The 18,355-nt window shown below is 46.2% G+C and overlaps 1 protein-coding gene across 1 annotated transcript in view; it reads right to left on the reverse strand.

Annotated features, from left to right (window-relative positions):
• Positions 1–18,355, reverse strand: part of LOC147707022 (adhesion G protein-coupled receptor F5-like) — a 580,791-nt gene that overhangs the window by 252,646 nt on the left and 309,790 nt on the right. Inside the window, exon 11 of the mRNA XM_086926246.1 lies at positions 4,848–5,006. Within this exon, the coding sequence (XP_086782372.1) occupies positions 4,848–5,006 (159 nt within the window). The remainder of the gene's footprint in view (positions 1–4,847; positions 5,007–18,355) is intronic.

Consider the following 18,355-nt stretch of genomic DNA (forward strand, 5'->3'; position numbering starts at 1 on the left):
GCTGGTGTCTATTCCTGACGGGATCTTCAGCTGCAGGTTATCCCTCTCACGGATACCCCTCTCTGGCGGGTGTCCCCTCTCACTGGACAACCCGGCGGCCCTTCTGCCAGGCTCCCACTGGACTGTAGGACATGCCGCCTTGTCGCTCCAAAGTGTTGAAGGACGTCGCTACGGGCCCTCTCTCCGTGTCCGAAGCTCCACCTGAAAGGGTGTTGTTGGCACTGGTTCCGTCGTGTGCGACCTTCGGTCTTCCAGGATCTTCAGCACGAGCTGCAACAGTCTGTCTCTTGTTGTGGGAACCGCTGCCACCGGTGTCCCCGAGGCCTCTGCCCCTGGATTTCCGCGGCCCTTGTGTCTGTTCCATCCCAGAGGTGGGTGTTGCCTACAGTCCGGCCTGCTCGCTTCCGTCATTCCTGGATGACTGTCGGGTTCGCACGTGGATGCTTGCTTCCAGTGATGTTACGTGTGTCCCGGTCGTGCGTGTGGACTGTTGTGCACCTCTCACGTTCTCCTCGGTGTTTCCCCTTCTTGTGTGTCGTAGTGTCTTGGTCCACACTCCTCTTTGCTCTCCTCCATTCTCTTGTCTTCCTGTCGTCGTGCTGCTCGGACCTCTTCTCCTTTCCTTCTCTTTGGTGGTGGCAGACGTGCCACTCAGACCTCTTCTCCTTTTCCTTTTGTGGCGTCGGGCCACTCCTTCTCTATCCTCCTTTTCGCAACGCGGTCTGGTCCTCTTGCTGTCTTCATCTCCCTAACCAGACTTCTCCAGGCAGCGTGCACTCCGCCTGCTTCCCTCTGGCCTCGTCCTGGTTCACGCACACTGTCTTTTTCACGTCTGCGACTGGACCGGTCGTTGCGATCTTCTCTTCCGATCTTGACTTTGAACGTTGCATTTAAGTTGTCGAAGTTCGCCGGTCCATGTTCGTGGACTGTGTCTTGGTGGTCGAACTTCTTGGACCTCTTGCCGGTCCACTCTGCTGTCGATGCTGGCAGGCTTTCTTCGGTCCTCTTGCGGGATACTTGCTGTGTTACGGTTTGTTGACCCTTGCTTCGGTCACTTCCTTTCGCGATCCCCGGTGGGTCGGCTTTTGGTGCGGCCATCTGGCTGGCCGGCTTCTTGGGTGCGTCACGTGTGTGACCGTCCGGGTTCTTCGTGCGACCGTCTGAGGGATCGGCTGCGTGGGGCGACCATCGGGGTGGTCTTCTGCGTGAGTCCTCACGCGTCGCTATCTTCTGTTTGGACGCAGTTCGCTCCAATCCGGTGCTTTAGCGTTGGCACGCTTTTGTCCGCGCTCTTCCTTTGCTTCATTAGGTGCGGAGGGTTACGTCACCACTCCGAGTTTCTTCGTGTTCAGGTTGCTCCAGTTACCTCATGGGGTGTGCTTGCTTTCGTTCGGGGACCCTGGAGCAGTGTCGGTGGTTGTTGCGCTTCCTCACTGTGTCGCACTTGCCTGATGGGGAGTCTCGTGGTGGTGCTGCAGTCTCTTCACTGCGGTTGCAACGACAACCTGGGGCCATCAGGTGCCGCTCCGCCTGCGGTTAGTCTCCGTTTGGCTTAGTGCGTCCAGTGGTCTGTGCTACTGCTCCGTCGTCCTTTTCCTGGTGCTGGGAGTTTCTTCACTCCTTGCGCCGTCCTGCGCATCGCAGTGCTGTGCTAGTCCGGGTACCTGTGTAGAGTCCTTGCGCTCCTGGCGCACTCCTGTGCACTCACTTAACGGTGGCATCCCTTCCATGGTGTGGCGTCTGTGCTCCAGTCCTGTGGTGGCGCGGTATCACTGGCTTGTACTTTGCTTTGTCCTTTGAGCGCTTTACAGCTTGCCCTTTTCTGCTGGGAGTCTGCTGTCCTGTAGCACACTTGGGGCTGCTAGGGCAAAGCTGCAGTGATCATTCGCCTTGCTGTAGGCCTATCTGGAAGCTGTCTTTTCTCTTGCACACTTCTCATGGATTGCAGTGTGCTTGTTTGTCTTGCAGGCTGCAGTGTTGCCTGTTGGCCACTGGGTGGCAGTGTTGCTCGAACTGGCTGCCTGCAGCCTTGTCCTCGGTAATTCTGCTACACTGCAGGTTTTATGTACTTTCGCTTTCAGCGCACCAGCAGCCTTCTACATGCTGCGGTCTTCGTGAAGGTGACGGCGTGGCTTGAATTTACTTTGCCTGGCTCGCCTGGTCACATTGCTGCACCGAGAGGTAGGGCGCAGACTACTCTCCTTGATTCCGCCGGCCACGCACGCCTTCTTCCTGCAGGGGTGGGGCACTGGTGCCTTCGGTTGTCCTAGTCCCACGCTTGAGCACCAAACGGCTGGGGTGCTTCACTGGTGCAACTGTTTTCTCTGCCTCAGCGGCGCTGGCCGCATTCAGTCGTTTTCTCTCCTTTCCGCCCCTCGCAGCAGGCCCTTCCAGTCCACGGGTCGTGCAGGGGGGGTGGGAGGGGGTGAGGGTGGTTTGTCAGCGCCGCTCCATTCTGCCGTAGGCTGCTCTTGCTAGGGTAGCGTGGGAGTGCTGGCGCTGCTACGGCCATATGCGGGTGGGTTCCGCTTAGTCCCTCGGTGCCCGGCAGCTCTTCACACGCTGCGGGCGCTTCCCCCGGGGATTATTCACCCCGCCGCCTCCACTCACACACGCGGCGGGGGCAGGGGACGCCTCAGGCAGGCCGCGGGTGGGCTCCGCTGGTCCTGCTTCACTTCATGTTCATTTTTGGCCGCAAGTGTCCTGACTATGCGGGTGGGCTCCGCTTCTCTTACAGTCGTGGGGGGGGGGGGCGCTGCAGGCACGCGCGGCCCCCCAATCTCCTCACAGCGCTTGGGCCTTTCCTGGGGGCACTGGTCAGTGGCGGCCGACGCGGGTGGGCTCCTGTCGGCTTGCTGTACCTTCGGCGCTGGGGCCCACACTCGGCCGGCGGGCCTGTTCGACCACGCGGGTGGGCTCCGCGTTGGTCACCTCCCGGTGGGGCTCAGCTGGGCTTGAGAGGTGCGGGGTGGGCTCCCGGTCACCTCGTCATGGACATCTAGGCCCGGGGCAAGGCACACGCCTCGCGGGCCTATCGGCAGGCTGGTGCCGATCCTGTGGGGGAGGGGAGGCCGCAACGTCGCCCTGCAGCTCTCTCCTCTTTCCCCACAATGTTTTTTTTTTCCAGGTAGCTGTGGCACGCTGGGCACAGCTCCGCCTCGTCTCCATTGACAAGACGGAGGTCCTCATCCTGGGCTCCTCACCCTCCGCCTGGGACGACTCCTGGTGGCCTCCCGCCCTGGGCACTGCACCCAAACCGACAGACCATGCACGAAACCTGGGCTTCATCCTGGACTCCTCCCTCTCCATGACCAGGCAAGTCAACAACGTCTCCTCGGCGTGCTTCAACATCCTACGCATGCTACGGAAGATCTTCCGGTGGATCCCCACAGAGACCAGGAAGACCGTCACCCAGGCCCTCGTCACCAGCCGACTGGACTACGGCAACGCCCTCTACGCCGGTACCACCGCCAAGCTCCAGAAGAGACTCCAGCGGATCCAAAACGCCTCAGCCAGACTCATCCTCGACATCCCACGAACCAGCCACATCTCCGGACATCTGAGAGACCTTCACTGGCTCCCCGTCAACAAGAGAATCACCTTCCGCCTCCTCACCCACGCACACAAAGCCCTACACGACCAAGGCCCGAGCTACCTCAACAGCCGAGTTAACTTCTACGCTCCCAAACGCCACCTCCGATCAGCCAACCACGCCCTCGCCGCCGTCCCCCGCATCCGAAGAGCGACTACAGGAGGAAGGTCCTTCTCCTACCTGGCCGCCAAGACCTGGAACTCCCTCCCGACCGACCTGCGCCTGACCCAAGACCACCTCTCCTTCAGGAAGAAGCTGAAGACCTGGCTGTTCGAGCAGTAGCGGCACCCCCCCCCGTCCCACCCCCCCCCCCAGGGCCTTGAGACCCTACGGGTATGTATATGTAGCGCGCTATATAAGTGTCACTGATTGATTGATTGATTGATTGTGGTGATTGGGGTGAGGGCGCTAGGCCCTCATTACGCTAGGCATACAATCACGCAATCAGACACGGACACAGTGGCTGGGGATAGGTAATGGGCGCAGAGCACGTGCGCTCGGCCCCTTTTATTGGCCAGGGTCATCTGACCTATGACGCCTGGTGGTGGGTAGGTGTTAGGTGTATCGTTACAACAGAACAGAGACACTAGAACGTGTCTCACATTATTACACTTCCTACATTTACAACTAAAATGTAGACTAATGTGTGAAGAAAGTCTGCACTCGAGGAGAATTTCCCCACACATAAAAAGATAGGAGACAAGGAGGTAGAAACTGTGCTTGTAGGTTTGTAAATAAAATGTTCTACTACGTTAGAAAACTATAGTAATACTAAAAAACGTACTACGCACTGCAGTCTGTGATAGCCCCCATGTTGTGTGACACATTTCACATCCACGTTTTTTCCCCATGACATATTTTACCAGATAAAACCTGGTGAAGAGACCCAAAAATGCATATAAAACTGAATTTCACTGCTAATATTTGCACAAAATGCATGATATGTATCATTTAGTGGTAAGAAACATGGAATTAGAGGAACTGACGCCACCCCATACTTTATTAAAGCGGTCTCCCACGTGTTCATTTAAATGTTTAATGCAAAGATGATTAGCATAGAAACCTCAAGGTGTCAGAGATCAAGGAAAGGAAGCTCTGAATATTCAATTGCTCTAGAGCAAGTCTAAACTAGCTATAGAAGAAACTGAAAACGTATCAATAAAGTAGGACGAACTCTGATCTTCGGTCCCAGCATTACCCTCTGTCACGCACACATAAGTATACGTAAAAGTACAATTTACGCCGAACTTCTTACCTTTCCTGAAGAATGTAACCGTAATTGTCAATTCCTTTTTGGCACCAAATTCTGTGTGACACTCACAGTCGTAGGTTACTTTTGTACTACCGACTTGACAATTGGAAATATTTGGCTGGACAGAGTAAGCAACACACGTTGAATCTGAGTTCACGAAACCTGTAAAATAAAGAAACTGAGAGATGTGGGAAACGCATGGTAACAAAGACAAGCTGATCACAGGGACGGATGAAATGGCGCCCCATACATAATGACCATGTCTTCATTTCAACCCATATTGGGCAGAGCTAGCAAGCTAACTTGATCGATTCCAGGAGTATTACAAGAGTTTCTTACTCCAAGATATATTTCTAAACATTTCTAAATATATTAGCTAAAAAAACACCGGCATTAAAGATTTTTCTGAAGGGAAATTAATGAAATATTGCAATACTTCGAAGTACAGAACGTTACCTGGGAGCATGATTTTTCTGCTGCGGTAAATCAATATGGGCCTGCCTTATTCACAAAGTTAAACTTAGACTCTTAATGTACGTTTACAAATTGTTTGCCAACTACATGTGTAGTTTTACGTATAGTATTTTCAGGACTGCAGAGACCGTCCTATCATTTTATGAGTGGAGTTTGCCAAAACCATAAAGATTCATCTCCTAAAACTACACTCGTAGTTTGTGAATAGCAAAAAAAAGGTGTAAACTTACAGCAAAAGTGTACATTTACTTGGCGAATAAGGCTCTATGTCCCCTTGCATCGCCAGTACAAACCCTGAAATCATATTTCTGAGTGGCTTTGAATAACCCCATAGATATGGAGTAAATCATGGCAGCGCAATTCATTGCGTTGCCTTACTCTGCGCTAGGTAGGGGTTCCATGGGTTTTTCCGTGGGTGTAAACCTGGAGATGTTCCAAACCTTATGCCTCCCAAGGTGAGGCATAAAGAGGAGAAATAACTTGCTTGTTACTCTTTACATGTAAAAGAGAGAACAGCCTCCCAAGATTGCTTTAGTGCACGAAGGAGCAACTTCCTGCAAAAAAACAATCCTGCCTACAACACAGGCACCTTTGCACCATGGTGCAATGGCGCCAGTGCAGGGGGAAAGGACAGACATGCACCACACCGGATAAGTACAGTGCATTCCTGTCCTTTTATTTTGACACAGGGTAGCGCAGCAAGGCAACTTGCTGTACTGTCCTATGCCAAAAACCCCATAAATGAGGACCCAAGTGTCTATAAGAAAAGTGTGCGAAGATGCCCCAGGGCTGTTTTTAGAGTTTGATGGGTCATGTTTTTCTCAAGCCATCCAGCCTTGAAATCAGACCCTTGCTCCACAACCTAACAAGAAATGTCACCAAGTTTCACATAAAAAGCCCATCCCTGATTAAAGCCATGGGTGAGAAAACATTTTTTTTGTATGCTTTGAGTACATTTTTTATACTCTGTTATAAATTCTCAAAACAAATGTTAAAATTGCATTTTCCTTTGTTATATACTACCATACTGTGCCACTGGGAAGGGCATTGCATAAGGGTTCAACTGATGCAGCTCAGTTATCAGCCAATGCTGTGATTAAAAGGCAGTTGTTGTAGCTTCACATTAGCTTGGTAAAGGTGCAAATTTCCAAAGTCATCATATAGTTTTAGCTAGAATCCCATGTTGGCCTGAACGATAGCTCCATGGTACCACCTGACAGAGGGTTGCCAGGTGGTGAAGCCTTTGTGAAGAGAGCCATGCATTTTAGTATAAAGGTCAGTGGGTTTTCAGATAACACAGGTTGGTAAAGCACAATCTCTAAAGGGTCTTGGGGGTTGCAAAAAAAGGACAAATTAGAAAGATGGCTGGGTTTTTAGTCTCTAGGAGAAGGTAATGTGTTAAGCCTGACTGCTTTGTACCAAGCTACCAGAGAATGAACACAGGTTAATTTAGACTTTGCCTGCCACTTACTCTGACTACGATTGTGGTTGCTGCTTGACCAGGGCTCATACCCCTGTCAACCAGTAACTCGATTTCTAACAGTATGTATTTTGTGCTACGTAGCAATGGCTGTCAGATGGCTCATGCCCACAAACTTTGCTGGAAACCACGTTTTGCAGTTTTAACTTTTTATTTAATTAAGGAAATCTAAAAATTGGGTAGAAAGGAATCCATCTTTGACATCCACTATTTCCTGATATCAAATTTGTATGTGGTGATTCTTTAGTTTACATTTTTTTGTCCATGTGTTCGGCTCATGCGTAAAAGGTTTAATTACAATGTAAATGTTTTAAAATTTAGAATGTTAGCACATTTTCAGGCCCGAGTCTAATAATGGTGAGAGAGTAATGGCATTGTTAGATGTAGAGAACAAAATAAATGCATGATGACAAGACAGCTAACAACAGGGTAAAGATAGGTAATTGCATTAGTTGGAGCGGAAATCTCACAGTAATCTCTCTGTGGAACATTTTAGGAAGTGTGGCACCTTTGATTACCACTACCTTTGTTTCCGCTCAGGCGTACATTTTAGTCAATAATGAGAGTTGTAAGTAGTTTTAAAGGGATTTATTTTCCAATTAATATTTTAGTTTTTCAGACTCTTCATTCATTAGTCAGGTATCAAACAGGTTACAGAAATATTAGAAAAATAAGTTAGTAAAAAGCATATAATAAATTGCACACCAAGCACTCCATAAATGGAAGAATTCTTATTCTAAGACAACGAGGCACAAATTATGTCTGTCAGAATTCATGAAGAGTTCAAGAATAGAAGCAAGGGTGAGCTTAACATGAAGCTAAATCAATAATTAATTATTGCAGAATCTTCCATGATAAGAAATAATACATAGAGTAAATAAGCCTTGGCAAAGCCAGTTAGAGCTTAAAGCTTGTGGATTTTAATAAAAGTCAGTATGGACAAAACCTACATCTAATCTGCTTAAGTCTGCCTCCATTCTACTCTCCTTCCCTGCATCTGCAAATCACATCTGCTCTCCTACATATATTTCTGCATCAGAGTCTGAAACTCGTCTTCAGACTTTCGTCTCTAAATCTGTCTACAAGGATTCCTGACAGTGTTCTGAAAGTGCTCTGAAACTCCTAAGCTAGGAACAGATTTATCAAAGAATAATGTTTATCAACATCCAACTGGAATCTAGCATTTCCCAAATAGACTCCTCCACCCATCGGCAGATTGAATAGTCGTCTCATCAGACAGGCAAAGATCCTTCCCATGGCATATTCTATAGCCTATTTTTTATAACTCAAATTCCTAATCTTCCTTTAAAGAAACATTTTATTTCTAACTAAACACATAACATGAGCTAAAAAATAACTTTTTAATTAAGCAATAAACATCAAACATAACATGGTAATGCACTTTTAAAATGTGTGTGTTTTCCATTCTCTCTTAAGCAAAGAATGAAATGGGGTTTTGTTTAAACATTTCCAGCAACTACATAGATAAGGCTCCAAGGTTACAGTTGTAAATTATGCCAAGAGTTCTTCTTCACATGGAGAGAAAAATTCCTTTGCTTATCTCGAAGGCCAACAGAAACACAAGAGCTAACTCACGAGAGCTGCTTCTGTTTTTCTACATTATAAAATGTTGTGTTAAGTCTGATACAAGTTATATTCTACTAATGCACATTTAACATTTCTGCAAGTTACAATCATATTTCCATAGTGAGAACAAAATCTAAACTAAACTAATTTAGGTATGGGCATGGCAAAGTAACATGCCCAACAGGACATGCGCCCTTTGAGCAACCCATAGGGCCGCCCAAAGATCCTGACAAATCCTGTCCACTCATCAGCAGTTAGTCCTGCAAATTGGAATAGCCGATGCGGGCTGCCTGACTGACTGTGCGGTGCCGCCCGTAGGGGCCTCCGGAGCCCATAGCTGATTCGGTACTTCGGCCTGCTGGACGGTGCTGGCTTGCTGCGGTGTCAGGCCTGTGGGTGGGGTACTTGAGGCAGAGTGCGGCTGCTGCCCCCATGCTTGGAGGTGGCACAGGCCGAGGATCCGGGACTACTGGACGTAAGGGCCCTGCCTGCCGCTGGAGGGGCGCGGTCTCGGCACACGTTCGTTGGCCCTGACGGATGTGTCGTGGCAGCCCCCGGCAGAGCATGTCTCCAATGCAGCAAGCGGCTCATCATGATAGGTGCGGGGTGAGGACTCCCATCCCCACCTGTGAAGACTCATCTCCGCTAGACGAGCTGTTCCTCTGGGCCTGAGGTGAGCACACGTGCCCAACTGCGCTGTCCTGCTGCGATCGGGTATTGTGTGTTGTGGCTCCAAGTGACTGTGCAGTGCTGGGGGTTTGGGTGCACTTCTGGAAGGAACACTGCTGTTTACCTGTGGACCACTGGTGAGGCGTGTGACATCACATGTGTGCATCACACTGTGGACTCCATCCAAAAGCTGGATCCCTCGAGGCTGCCCTGGGGAGAGAGAGACTTGTTGGGCCTCAAGTGGGCCCTGGCTCTGGATTGGGGCCTCTTAACTTTGCTCCCTGTAGGAACTCAGAGCTTGGCCCCAGGTGCGTTGCAGGCCCAGCACGTGTGGACTGTAGGCCCCCACATTGAGGAGATATCCTGGGGACCCCCACATGTACTAACTGCTTGTCAGGTGGGGAAAGACTAGTGCTGAGGAACACAGCTACTGTGCCAGGGACTTGGGGGATTGGGGTCCCAGCTGGAGCGATCGGGCTGCACCCTGACCCTCGCTTTCGAACAAGAATTCAAACAAGGTTTTTCGTTTATGGGCATGGTGATGCCCTTGGAATTCCCAACTCATCTGGCAGAATAGGCTGGATTAACTACACTGACTGCCATGGAAAAAGGATTTAGATGATACTGTTTCAAAAGCCCTGATGAAGTTCCTACTGTTTTGGAACAAAACGTTTTGGCTGAGCTGTATGTGCTATAAAAAAAAGAAAGGAATAAATACAAATAAAGGTTTTGAAACTACAAGAGTGATTGGACTTCGTTACCTGGTGCACCCCCATTTGCTTCACCAATTAAGGATCTGGAACCCAGAGGCACTGCCCAATGGCTGGTTATGGAGAGTTAGTGTGCAGGACTATGATACTAAAAAAAGCTAGCGTGAGGTGCAGAGCTACAAGTCCCCCATTGGGCTCTTTCTTAGAGCCCAGTCAGAGAGTCTTTCAGCGCCCTGATGAACGAGACGGGTGCTGCAGGCACCTTACCATATGTGGTCAAGCAGACCACAGCTGTCCCGCATCCTCAGGCCTGCACCATTCCACCGGGAGCTGAGTGTGTGGTACCTGGCTCCGGTATGAAAGATGTTGGGAAACATGTCATACCAGGTCTGGATGGAAAGGGGCTGACAGGTACTGCCGGATTTGTACCCAAATGAGACAATTATTTCATACAAACAGGCATGTGAAGTGTTTGGCCTGGGATGTGGTCTATACCTTCAGCACGCCGGCCTCAAGAATCTAGCAAGGGAGACTTGGCGCACTTTCTCTGATGCCCCACAGATGACTCAAACTCTAGACATTATACTCACATGTGGCGGTAGATGCCGTTTGGTCTCCTCACCCTACAGGGCCATGAGGTCCAATGCCACCCCCCCTCCCCCTCACCCCCCCGGGCACGGCCGCTTGAGATACAGATCTGTTGGCTCCCATGGACGATGGGGCCTGGAGATTCGGGTGCTCCCTAACTCACACAGCATCCTGTAATGCACGTTTTAAACGGATACATTTACATTTTCTGTACTACGTCTACATGACCCCGGTGAGGCTGTGCCATATAGACAAGCACCGGGATGGAGCCTATTCTAGGTGTGCTTTGGAGGGAGCAGAATTTATGCATTTAGCCTGGTGGTGCACAGATTCTGGACGCTAGTTGTGGAGCGGGTGAGGGGAGGAACAGGCCTGGCCTTCGGACTGAGGCCACCCCACTTCACTGCCTACTGGGGCATGTTCCAAGACCTAAAACCCACAAGATAGTACTAAGAGTAATTGCAGAAACTTCTAGGCTAACAAGACGTAGGACTGCCATTGTGTGAATGTGTTGGCATTCTCTCTTGATGATGGATTGGTGGAGAGATATGCAAAAATAGTCAATTGCTGGAGAAGTACACATGAAGGCCAGCAGGAGGGTTGCGGATCTCATGACTTGGAGAGCGGTCTGTGGGGACCTCCTAAAACCAACAGAAAGACTCAGACAGGGCCAGCAGCAGGTAGAAACAGGGTTAACAAGGCATCCTCCATTTCCCCCAAGCCTCTATTTTTGAATCTATGTATGATTGGAAGTCAACTGCTCTGTTGTCTCTTTTTCTATTGTGTAAACTGCTGTAATAATTCCCTCACTGCTCGCCTGCTGAACAATGTCACCCATTGTATTCTTTTTTTGTGAAAATTTGTATTGTTTTCTAGAACAATGCAGTATAGCAATCGAACACTTAATGGTTCATCAAAATACAGTAATACAGTACATAAAAGCACAATCAATAGATTTAAATCACATCTTGTCAGCATTATTTTTCCATTATCGGAGCCCCATTTGTAATTTGCACTCATATCGTTATCCTAGTCCGAATTCTCATCTTCTTGCTCGGGTGGTGGTTCACATATGTCCCCTCTGAAACTATTCCATGCCCCCCAAATTTTACGCCACTTTCGGGGGCACCCCTGATTAATGAACACTGTTCATACAGCAAACATAGCTGCATCCATGTCCCTCCCCCATGCGGTAAGCGTTGGAACCTCCACCGACCCCCTTTCTGTGCCACCTTCCTCTTAGCAACCATGATCCCCAGCGTGGCCCAGCTCTGTGCGTGACGAGTTAAATCATTCGGCTCCCATATATTTAGCAAGCATCGTCTCGGCTCTGGCACTAGAGATAACCCCACCGACTGTGACATTGTTCTCATCACTCTAGGCCAGTATTCCTTAATTTTGGGACAATCCCATAGTGTATGGAAGAAGGTGCTCTACCTATTTTATGTAAGGTGTGCCTCGTGCAATATGAGTGAAGCTCCACCCACCCATTGTATTCTTATTGTATTCTTATTGCAAAATTAAAATAACTGATATATAAAAAGAAAAACATATTTAGGTCAAGCTATGAATTACTTGTCGATGTTTTTCATGTATTGCTAAATGGAAAGCGTCTGACCAAGCATGTGAATATCAAAGCCTCATGTTTTCACTCTGCAGCACATAATGTCTAAGTGTCACTTTTCAATTGCAATTTCATTTCTGAAGCCAAAGGCAGGTTTGCCATTAGTGATACTAAATTTTAAAGCACCTTCTTTAGGCTCTTTAACATTGTTATTGAAAACATGGAAGAATTCATACTCCAAAAAACCTTACATTTTAAAGAGCTATTTTAGTACAACTTATAAAGATAATTTAAAGGACATTATACACGGTCAGGTATGCTTTTACAGTTGACACACTACAGCTGTTAAATTACCATCTGATTCAGTAAACCTTTTGCTCATGTAAATGTCATTAGGTGCATAAAAAGTTGATTTACGGATCAAAGATTTTAGAATGACGGCTAATTGGATTGATCTCCTTCTTTTTTGCATAATGTATGCGTCACTCTATGCCTGAAAGGGTTTTGTTTTGACTTATACTGGGTGCTCCCTCGAGTCTGGACAAAGCTATACCTCTTTGAAGAGCTGTAATTAGAGCGAAACACTGTGTCAGGGGTTGCTTTTATCATTTCAGGTTGGCTTGAGTTGTTATTTTACCAATTCAAAGCTGTAATACTGTGCCTGGAGTGATCAATGGCTTTTGTCATTTTACAGCTCGGCAAGGACAGCAATGTGCTAGTCCTATGCTTAAAGACTTTGTTGTAGAAATGGCAAAAGACTTTGTTCTTTTCTATCTTGGCGTGGATGGCAATGTGCTAATCCTATGCTTAAAGACTTTGATAGAAAAAAAGACATTTGAGGTGAGCAGATCTGGAGTGTCGCTGGTTTTGAGAGTGCTCTAACAGGAGCTGCTGTCCACCTACATTTGAGAACTACCCAGAGTTTTCTCCTTCTTTTTTGTATGTATATATATATATATATATTGCAGTACTCTATCCTTCCAGAATCCAGTAAGCAAACCACGGACTCAGATAGACAACGCGGACCCAATTTTTTCGTGCGTTTCTTCGTTTATTTAAGTTTTCCGCCCTGCATCAGTATGCCGCCATGACGCGTTTTGGTCCGACCTGGACCTTGATCACATGACGCGTTACTCATGGACCGGTGCCAAATTTAAAGTGCAAGGTAACACAAAATTGTAAACAGCTGTGACATTACAAAAATAGAACTGAAAAACAGACTATGTAGCGCACTATATATATAAATCAGACTGCAAAAAGATTTACATGGGGATACCAGTGGAATGTACAAGTTAAAATCACAAATATATACAGAATTTCATAAATGTACACCTTCATATATGTAAAAAAATATATATACATCTCTATAAAAATATATATACCTTTCGTAATAAATAAAGACATTTTTAGTACATAGCTCCTTAATTGATTTACGGAACTATAACCACATAATTTTAATATGCAGCAAAGCCACTGGTCACACATTTTACGTGCGTCCATCTGCAGTCTGTAATTTGCTGTTTACATTAATACTGCCCAAGTGGGCGAGCACTTAACCAAAAGTTGGCAACCTGATCCTAGTATTGAATGATCGATTTTATCAGCTGCCTGAATATTTTAGGCGAGAAATTTAGTGATAAATTAACAGTGAATCAGTGAAAAATAAATCAAAAGTACTACTTCGATTATAACTAATAACCACCAATGTGTTCAGTGAGTAATTAAAAAAAAGGACAATGCTTAGTTACATTAAATCAGCGCAGATGTATGTGTAGAGAAACATATGATGGCATTCTATAATAGATAAATGGAGAGTTTTAGCAGTACCATAGCAGTATAATTTCTCAAACAATGTTCCAAAATACATAGGCAGTGCAAAGCTAACCAAACTTTCTATCTTTAAATACAGGGACAGTGAGACTTGATTTATAAACATGTATATAAGTCCTCCGTGGTGTTGAGACCATTTGGAACTTTGGAATTTAATTCCAAGATGTATCTAGTCTCCAACACTCTTAAGGCACTATCCCTGTTTCACCCTTTGCGCGACGAAGGTATACAGTCTATGGCAAAGTACTGAAGAAGAGTGTCGTCACTGCCATGTTTGGCTTCGAAATGCCGTGCAACCGGGTATGTTTGGTCCTTGTTGTTAATGGCCCGGAGATGTTGAAGGATCCTCATGTGCACGGGTAACTTAGTACTGCCATTATAACGCAATGCGCAAGGGCATTCCAACACATAAACAACGTATTCAGTTTTACATGCAATGCGTCGTTTGATTTTAACAGGTTGGGGCAAGAAAGGAGTATTATATTCCTTAACATTTTTGGCATGCTTGCAAGCTTTGCAATGAAAACATTTGAAAAAGCCTTTTTGTTTGGAAAGCCAATTAGTAGGGGGCCTGATTTCAGGATTACATTTGTCCAGACTATTACCCATGGATCTGGCTTTACGAAAAGTTATTTGAGGGGTAGGATTGTCCCTAAGTAAGTCCTCGCCAATAACGGGGTCCTTCAGCAATAAATCCCAATGTCTTCGGAGTATTTTTCTAATGGCCGCCTGTTGTTTGTTATAGGTGACAATGACCCTCACCTTTTTACTAGCACCACTAGCCGTGATTGGGATTCTAGGGGCTAAAGCACTTTCACGATTCAGAGACTCAGTTTTGTGAATGGCTTTCTCTATAATCGCAGGACTGTATCCCCTTAGAAGTAACCGTTCCTTACAACTCCTCTGTGCCAGTTTGCATTCCTCCTCATCACTACAGATGCGTTTGATCCGCAGCATCTCCCCATAGGGGATGCTGTTGATCAAGTGCTGGGGATGGTGACTGGAGGCATGGAGAACCGAGTTTCCAGCAGTAGGCTTACGATGTAGTCTAGTACATATACTGTTATTATTTATATATACTTCAACATCTAGGAAGACTACAGAGGTCTTGCTCATGTGAGCAGTAAACTGCAAGTTCAATAGGTTATCATTTAAGCTGTCAATGAAGTCCCTGGCTACTTCCTCTGATCCCCTCCACAAGATGAAGAGGTCATCGATATACCTCAGCCAAAGGGGGACATGTGCCTTCAAGGTGGTTTCATGCTCAGTTTTCAGGACCTGCTCCTCCCACCAGCCCATATGTAGGCAGGCGTAGCTGGGGGAGAAGCAGGCCCCCATAGCTACCCCCCTTATCTGCTGGAAGATGGTGTTATCAAAAGTAAAATAGTTATGTTCCAAACATATTTTAATCATATCCACCAACATTTCATTTTTGAGAGTAAAGCATGCAGGTCTACGATTGAGGTAGTATTCAATCGCCCTGATCCCATCCCGATGACTGATAGAAGTGTAGAGGGATGCAACGTCCATGGTAATTAAAATCAAGTCATCAGACCAATTATTGTCACGAATTTTTCTCAAGAAATCAGAGGTGTCCCTAACATAAGATGGTAATGTGAGCACCTATTCTTGTAAGAAAAAATCTGCATATTTGGAGGTGTTCTCAGTTAAACTCCCAATACTAGAAATTATGGGCCTGCCAGGAGGTTTTTCCATATTCTTATGCACCTTGGGAAGAAAATATATCGAAGGTACAGTAGGGTAATCATTATGCAAAAAAAGGTATTCATCATTGCTGATTAATCCACTACTTTTCCAAGCTAGTAATTTGCCATAATAATCCAACCAAGATGACTTCATTATTTGTAAATACTACGTTTATAGCAAGAAACATCATTGAGTTGGCTGTATGCCTCCTCCATATACATGGGTCTAGGCCATAGAACAATGTTGCCCCCCTTGTCAGAGTGTTTTATAACAAGTTCCTCACTGGCCTGTAACTTCTTCATCAGTTCTATGTAGCACCTTTGTTTGCAATTCATTTTGGTGCTACATTGATTAGTGACTCTGTATAGATCTTTCAAATCCGAGGCAACCAGTTCATGAAAACGATCTAAGTTATCATGCATCATAATAGGCAAAAAAATCGATTTTGGTTTGAATGGAGTTTTTGTAGTACAACCAAAATCCATACCTTCCAATCCCAATGCACTAATGGGTTCAGTTTGATCTCCCTGCAGTTGCTGTAAGTCAAAGAACAAATTCACATCACCGGCAGATAATAAGGGTGGACTGGTTGCATATTGAGGAGTCTTAGTGCTGTCCTTATTTACCTTTGTTTTGTGAAATTTTTGCAATTTTAATTTCCGGATAAATCGAAACACATCCATTCGGGTTTCAGAATAATTAAAATTGCTTTCGGGACTGAAAGAAAGGCCAAGAGAAAGTATCTGACATTCGGCCTTATTCAATGCGATGTCAGAAAGGTTAATAACAGTATTAGCCGTGTCTTCAAGATTCATTTTCGGTTCCATCTGCCCCTCGTTGTTTTTTTCGGAGGTTTGCTTAAGTTTGCGCTGCCTGTAGCGCTGCCTCCTGGCCCCCCGCTTGGCGTTAGCGAGCCTTTTTGTTGCGGCTGCTTCTTCCGGGGTCTTAGCTTTTCTCTCCAATCTTGGCAAAGCACATTAATTTCCTCTGCCCGGGACATAATTAAAACTCCGTCTTTTGGCTGGTTAGATGGACCGCATTCCTCCTCATTTTCACTTCCACTGACCACACTTTGTTCAGAAGTAGATGTGAGCGAGGGTGTACTATCACCTGCGGTACCTTGTTTTTTGCGCTGAGTGGATATGTTATCTTTATTTTTAGCAGCGCCGTACCTCCGGGCAAATGTAAAGACATTACCATTCTGGTAATCAAGTTTGTCTCTGTTAAATTTGAAAGCTTTGCGCTTTTTTATCGCATCTTCATCCTTTCGCAGTCTAATCAGCATATCCTCTCTCATTTTTTTGATATTCTCATTCTCTTCAATAGCGGCCATTTCTACTTGTAATGCATCAATTTGTGCTTGTAGTTTCAGTCTATCACTCGCTGCATATTTCACCAGTATTCTTATCAATTTGGCTGATGATTCGAGATTAGCATCCGCCCATTCTCCAAGCATGGCGGGGTCAGGGTTCTCATAGCTAGGCGCCAGAGTAATCCGCAACCCTCTGGGGACCCTGCCCACCTCCAAATAGCGAGTTAATGACTTCTCCTCCCACCATTTGGCCTGCTCGGCACGCATCAATTTCTCCAAGCGCCTAAATAAGTCTCTCGCGCTAGTATTCACTGAAGGTGCAGTATTCTGTTCCTGCACCGTCACAGTTGACCCCCCAGCCGGGGAATCATCAAAGATGTCGATCGCCGCCTCTTCTCGGCTACGTAACGCCTCCGCGGCCATGATGCAAAACGGGCGATGGGGATTTAAACAGTGGGAGTTTTAAGGCACAATTGTAACTCCACACCCAGCACTCTCCTAACTGGATAGTCCGATATGTTCCTACCTCTCCAGATATCTTCAGGTCGCTCGGATTCAAACACTCCGGCCACCTCGATTCCGGCACCACAGGCAGGAACTTCTCCACGGTATCCAGGGGCTTCCGTGCGGCTCGCTCTTCACCAGAGCAAATGAGTACGTCCTGCCAAAACGAGACCAGCTGCTTCCAATGCCGCAACGCCCATAGCAAGGAGGGGTTATCCGCTCGAGTCAAAGAAGCAAATTGACACCAAAATATTGCAGTACTCTATCCTTCCAGAATCCAGTAAGCAAACCACAGACTCAGATAGACAACGCGGACCCAATTTTTTCGTGCGTTTCTTCATTTATTTAAGTTTTCCGCCCTGCATCAGTATGCCGCCATGACGCGTTTCGGTCCGACCTGGACCTTGATCACCTGACGCGTTACTCATGGACCGGTGCCAAATTTAAAGTGCAAGGTAACACAAAATTGAAAACAGCTGTGACATTACAAAAATAGAACTGAAAAACAGACTATGTAACGCACTATATATATAAATCAGACTGCAAAAAGATTTACATGGGGATACCAGTGGAATGTACAAGTTAAATCACAAATATATACAGAATTTCATAAATGTACACCTTCATATATGTAAAAAAATATATATACATCTCTATAAAAATATATATACCTTTCGTAATAAATAAAGACATTTTTAGTACATAGCTCCTTAATTGATTTACGGAACTATAACCACATAATTTTAATATGCAGCAAAGCCACTGGTCACACATTTTACGTGCGTCCATCTGCAGTCTGTAATTTGCTGTTTACATTAATACTGCCCAAGTGGGCGAGCACTTAACCAAAAGTTGGCAACCTGATCCTAGTATTGAATGATCGATTTTATCAGCTGCCTGAATATTTTAGGCGAGAAATTTAGTGATAAGTTAACAGTGAATCAGTGAAAAATAAATCAAAAGTACTACTTCGATTATAACTAATAACCACCAATGTGTTCAGTGAGTAATTAAAAAAAAGGACAATGCTTAGTTACATTAAATCAGCGCAGATGTATGTGTAGAGAAACATATGATGGCATTCTA

The sequence above is a fragment of the Lissotriton vulgaris genome, chromosome 6 (assembly GCF_964263255.1).
Source record: "Lissotriton vulgaris chromosome 6, aLisVul1.2, whole genome shotgun sequence".
Taxonomy (NCBI): Eukaryota; Metazoa; Chordata; class Amphibia; order Caudata; family Salamandridae; genus Lissotriton; species Lissotriton vulgaris.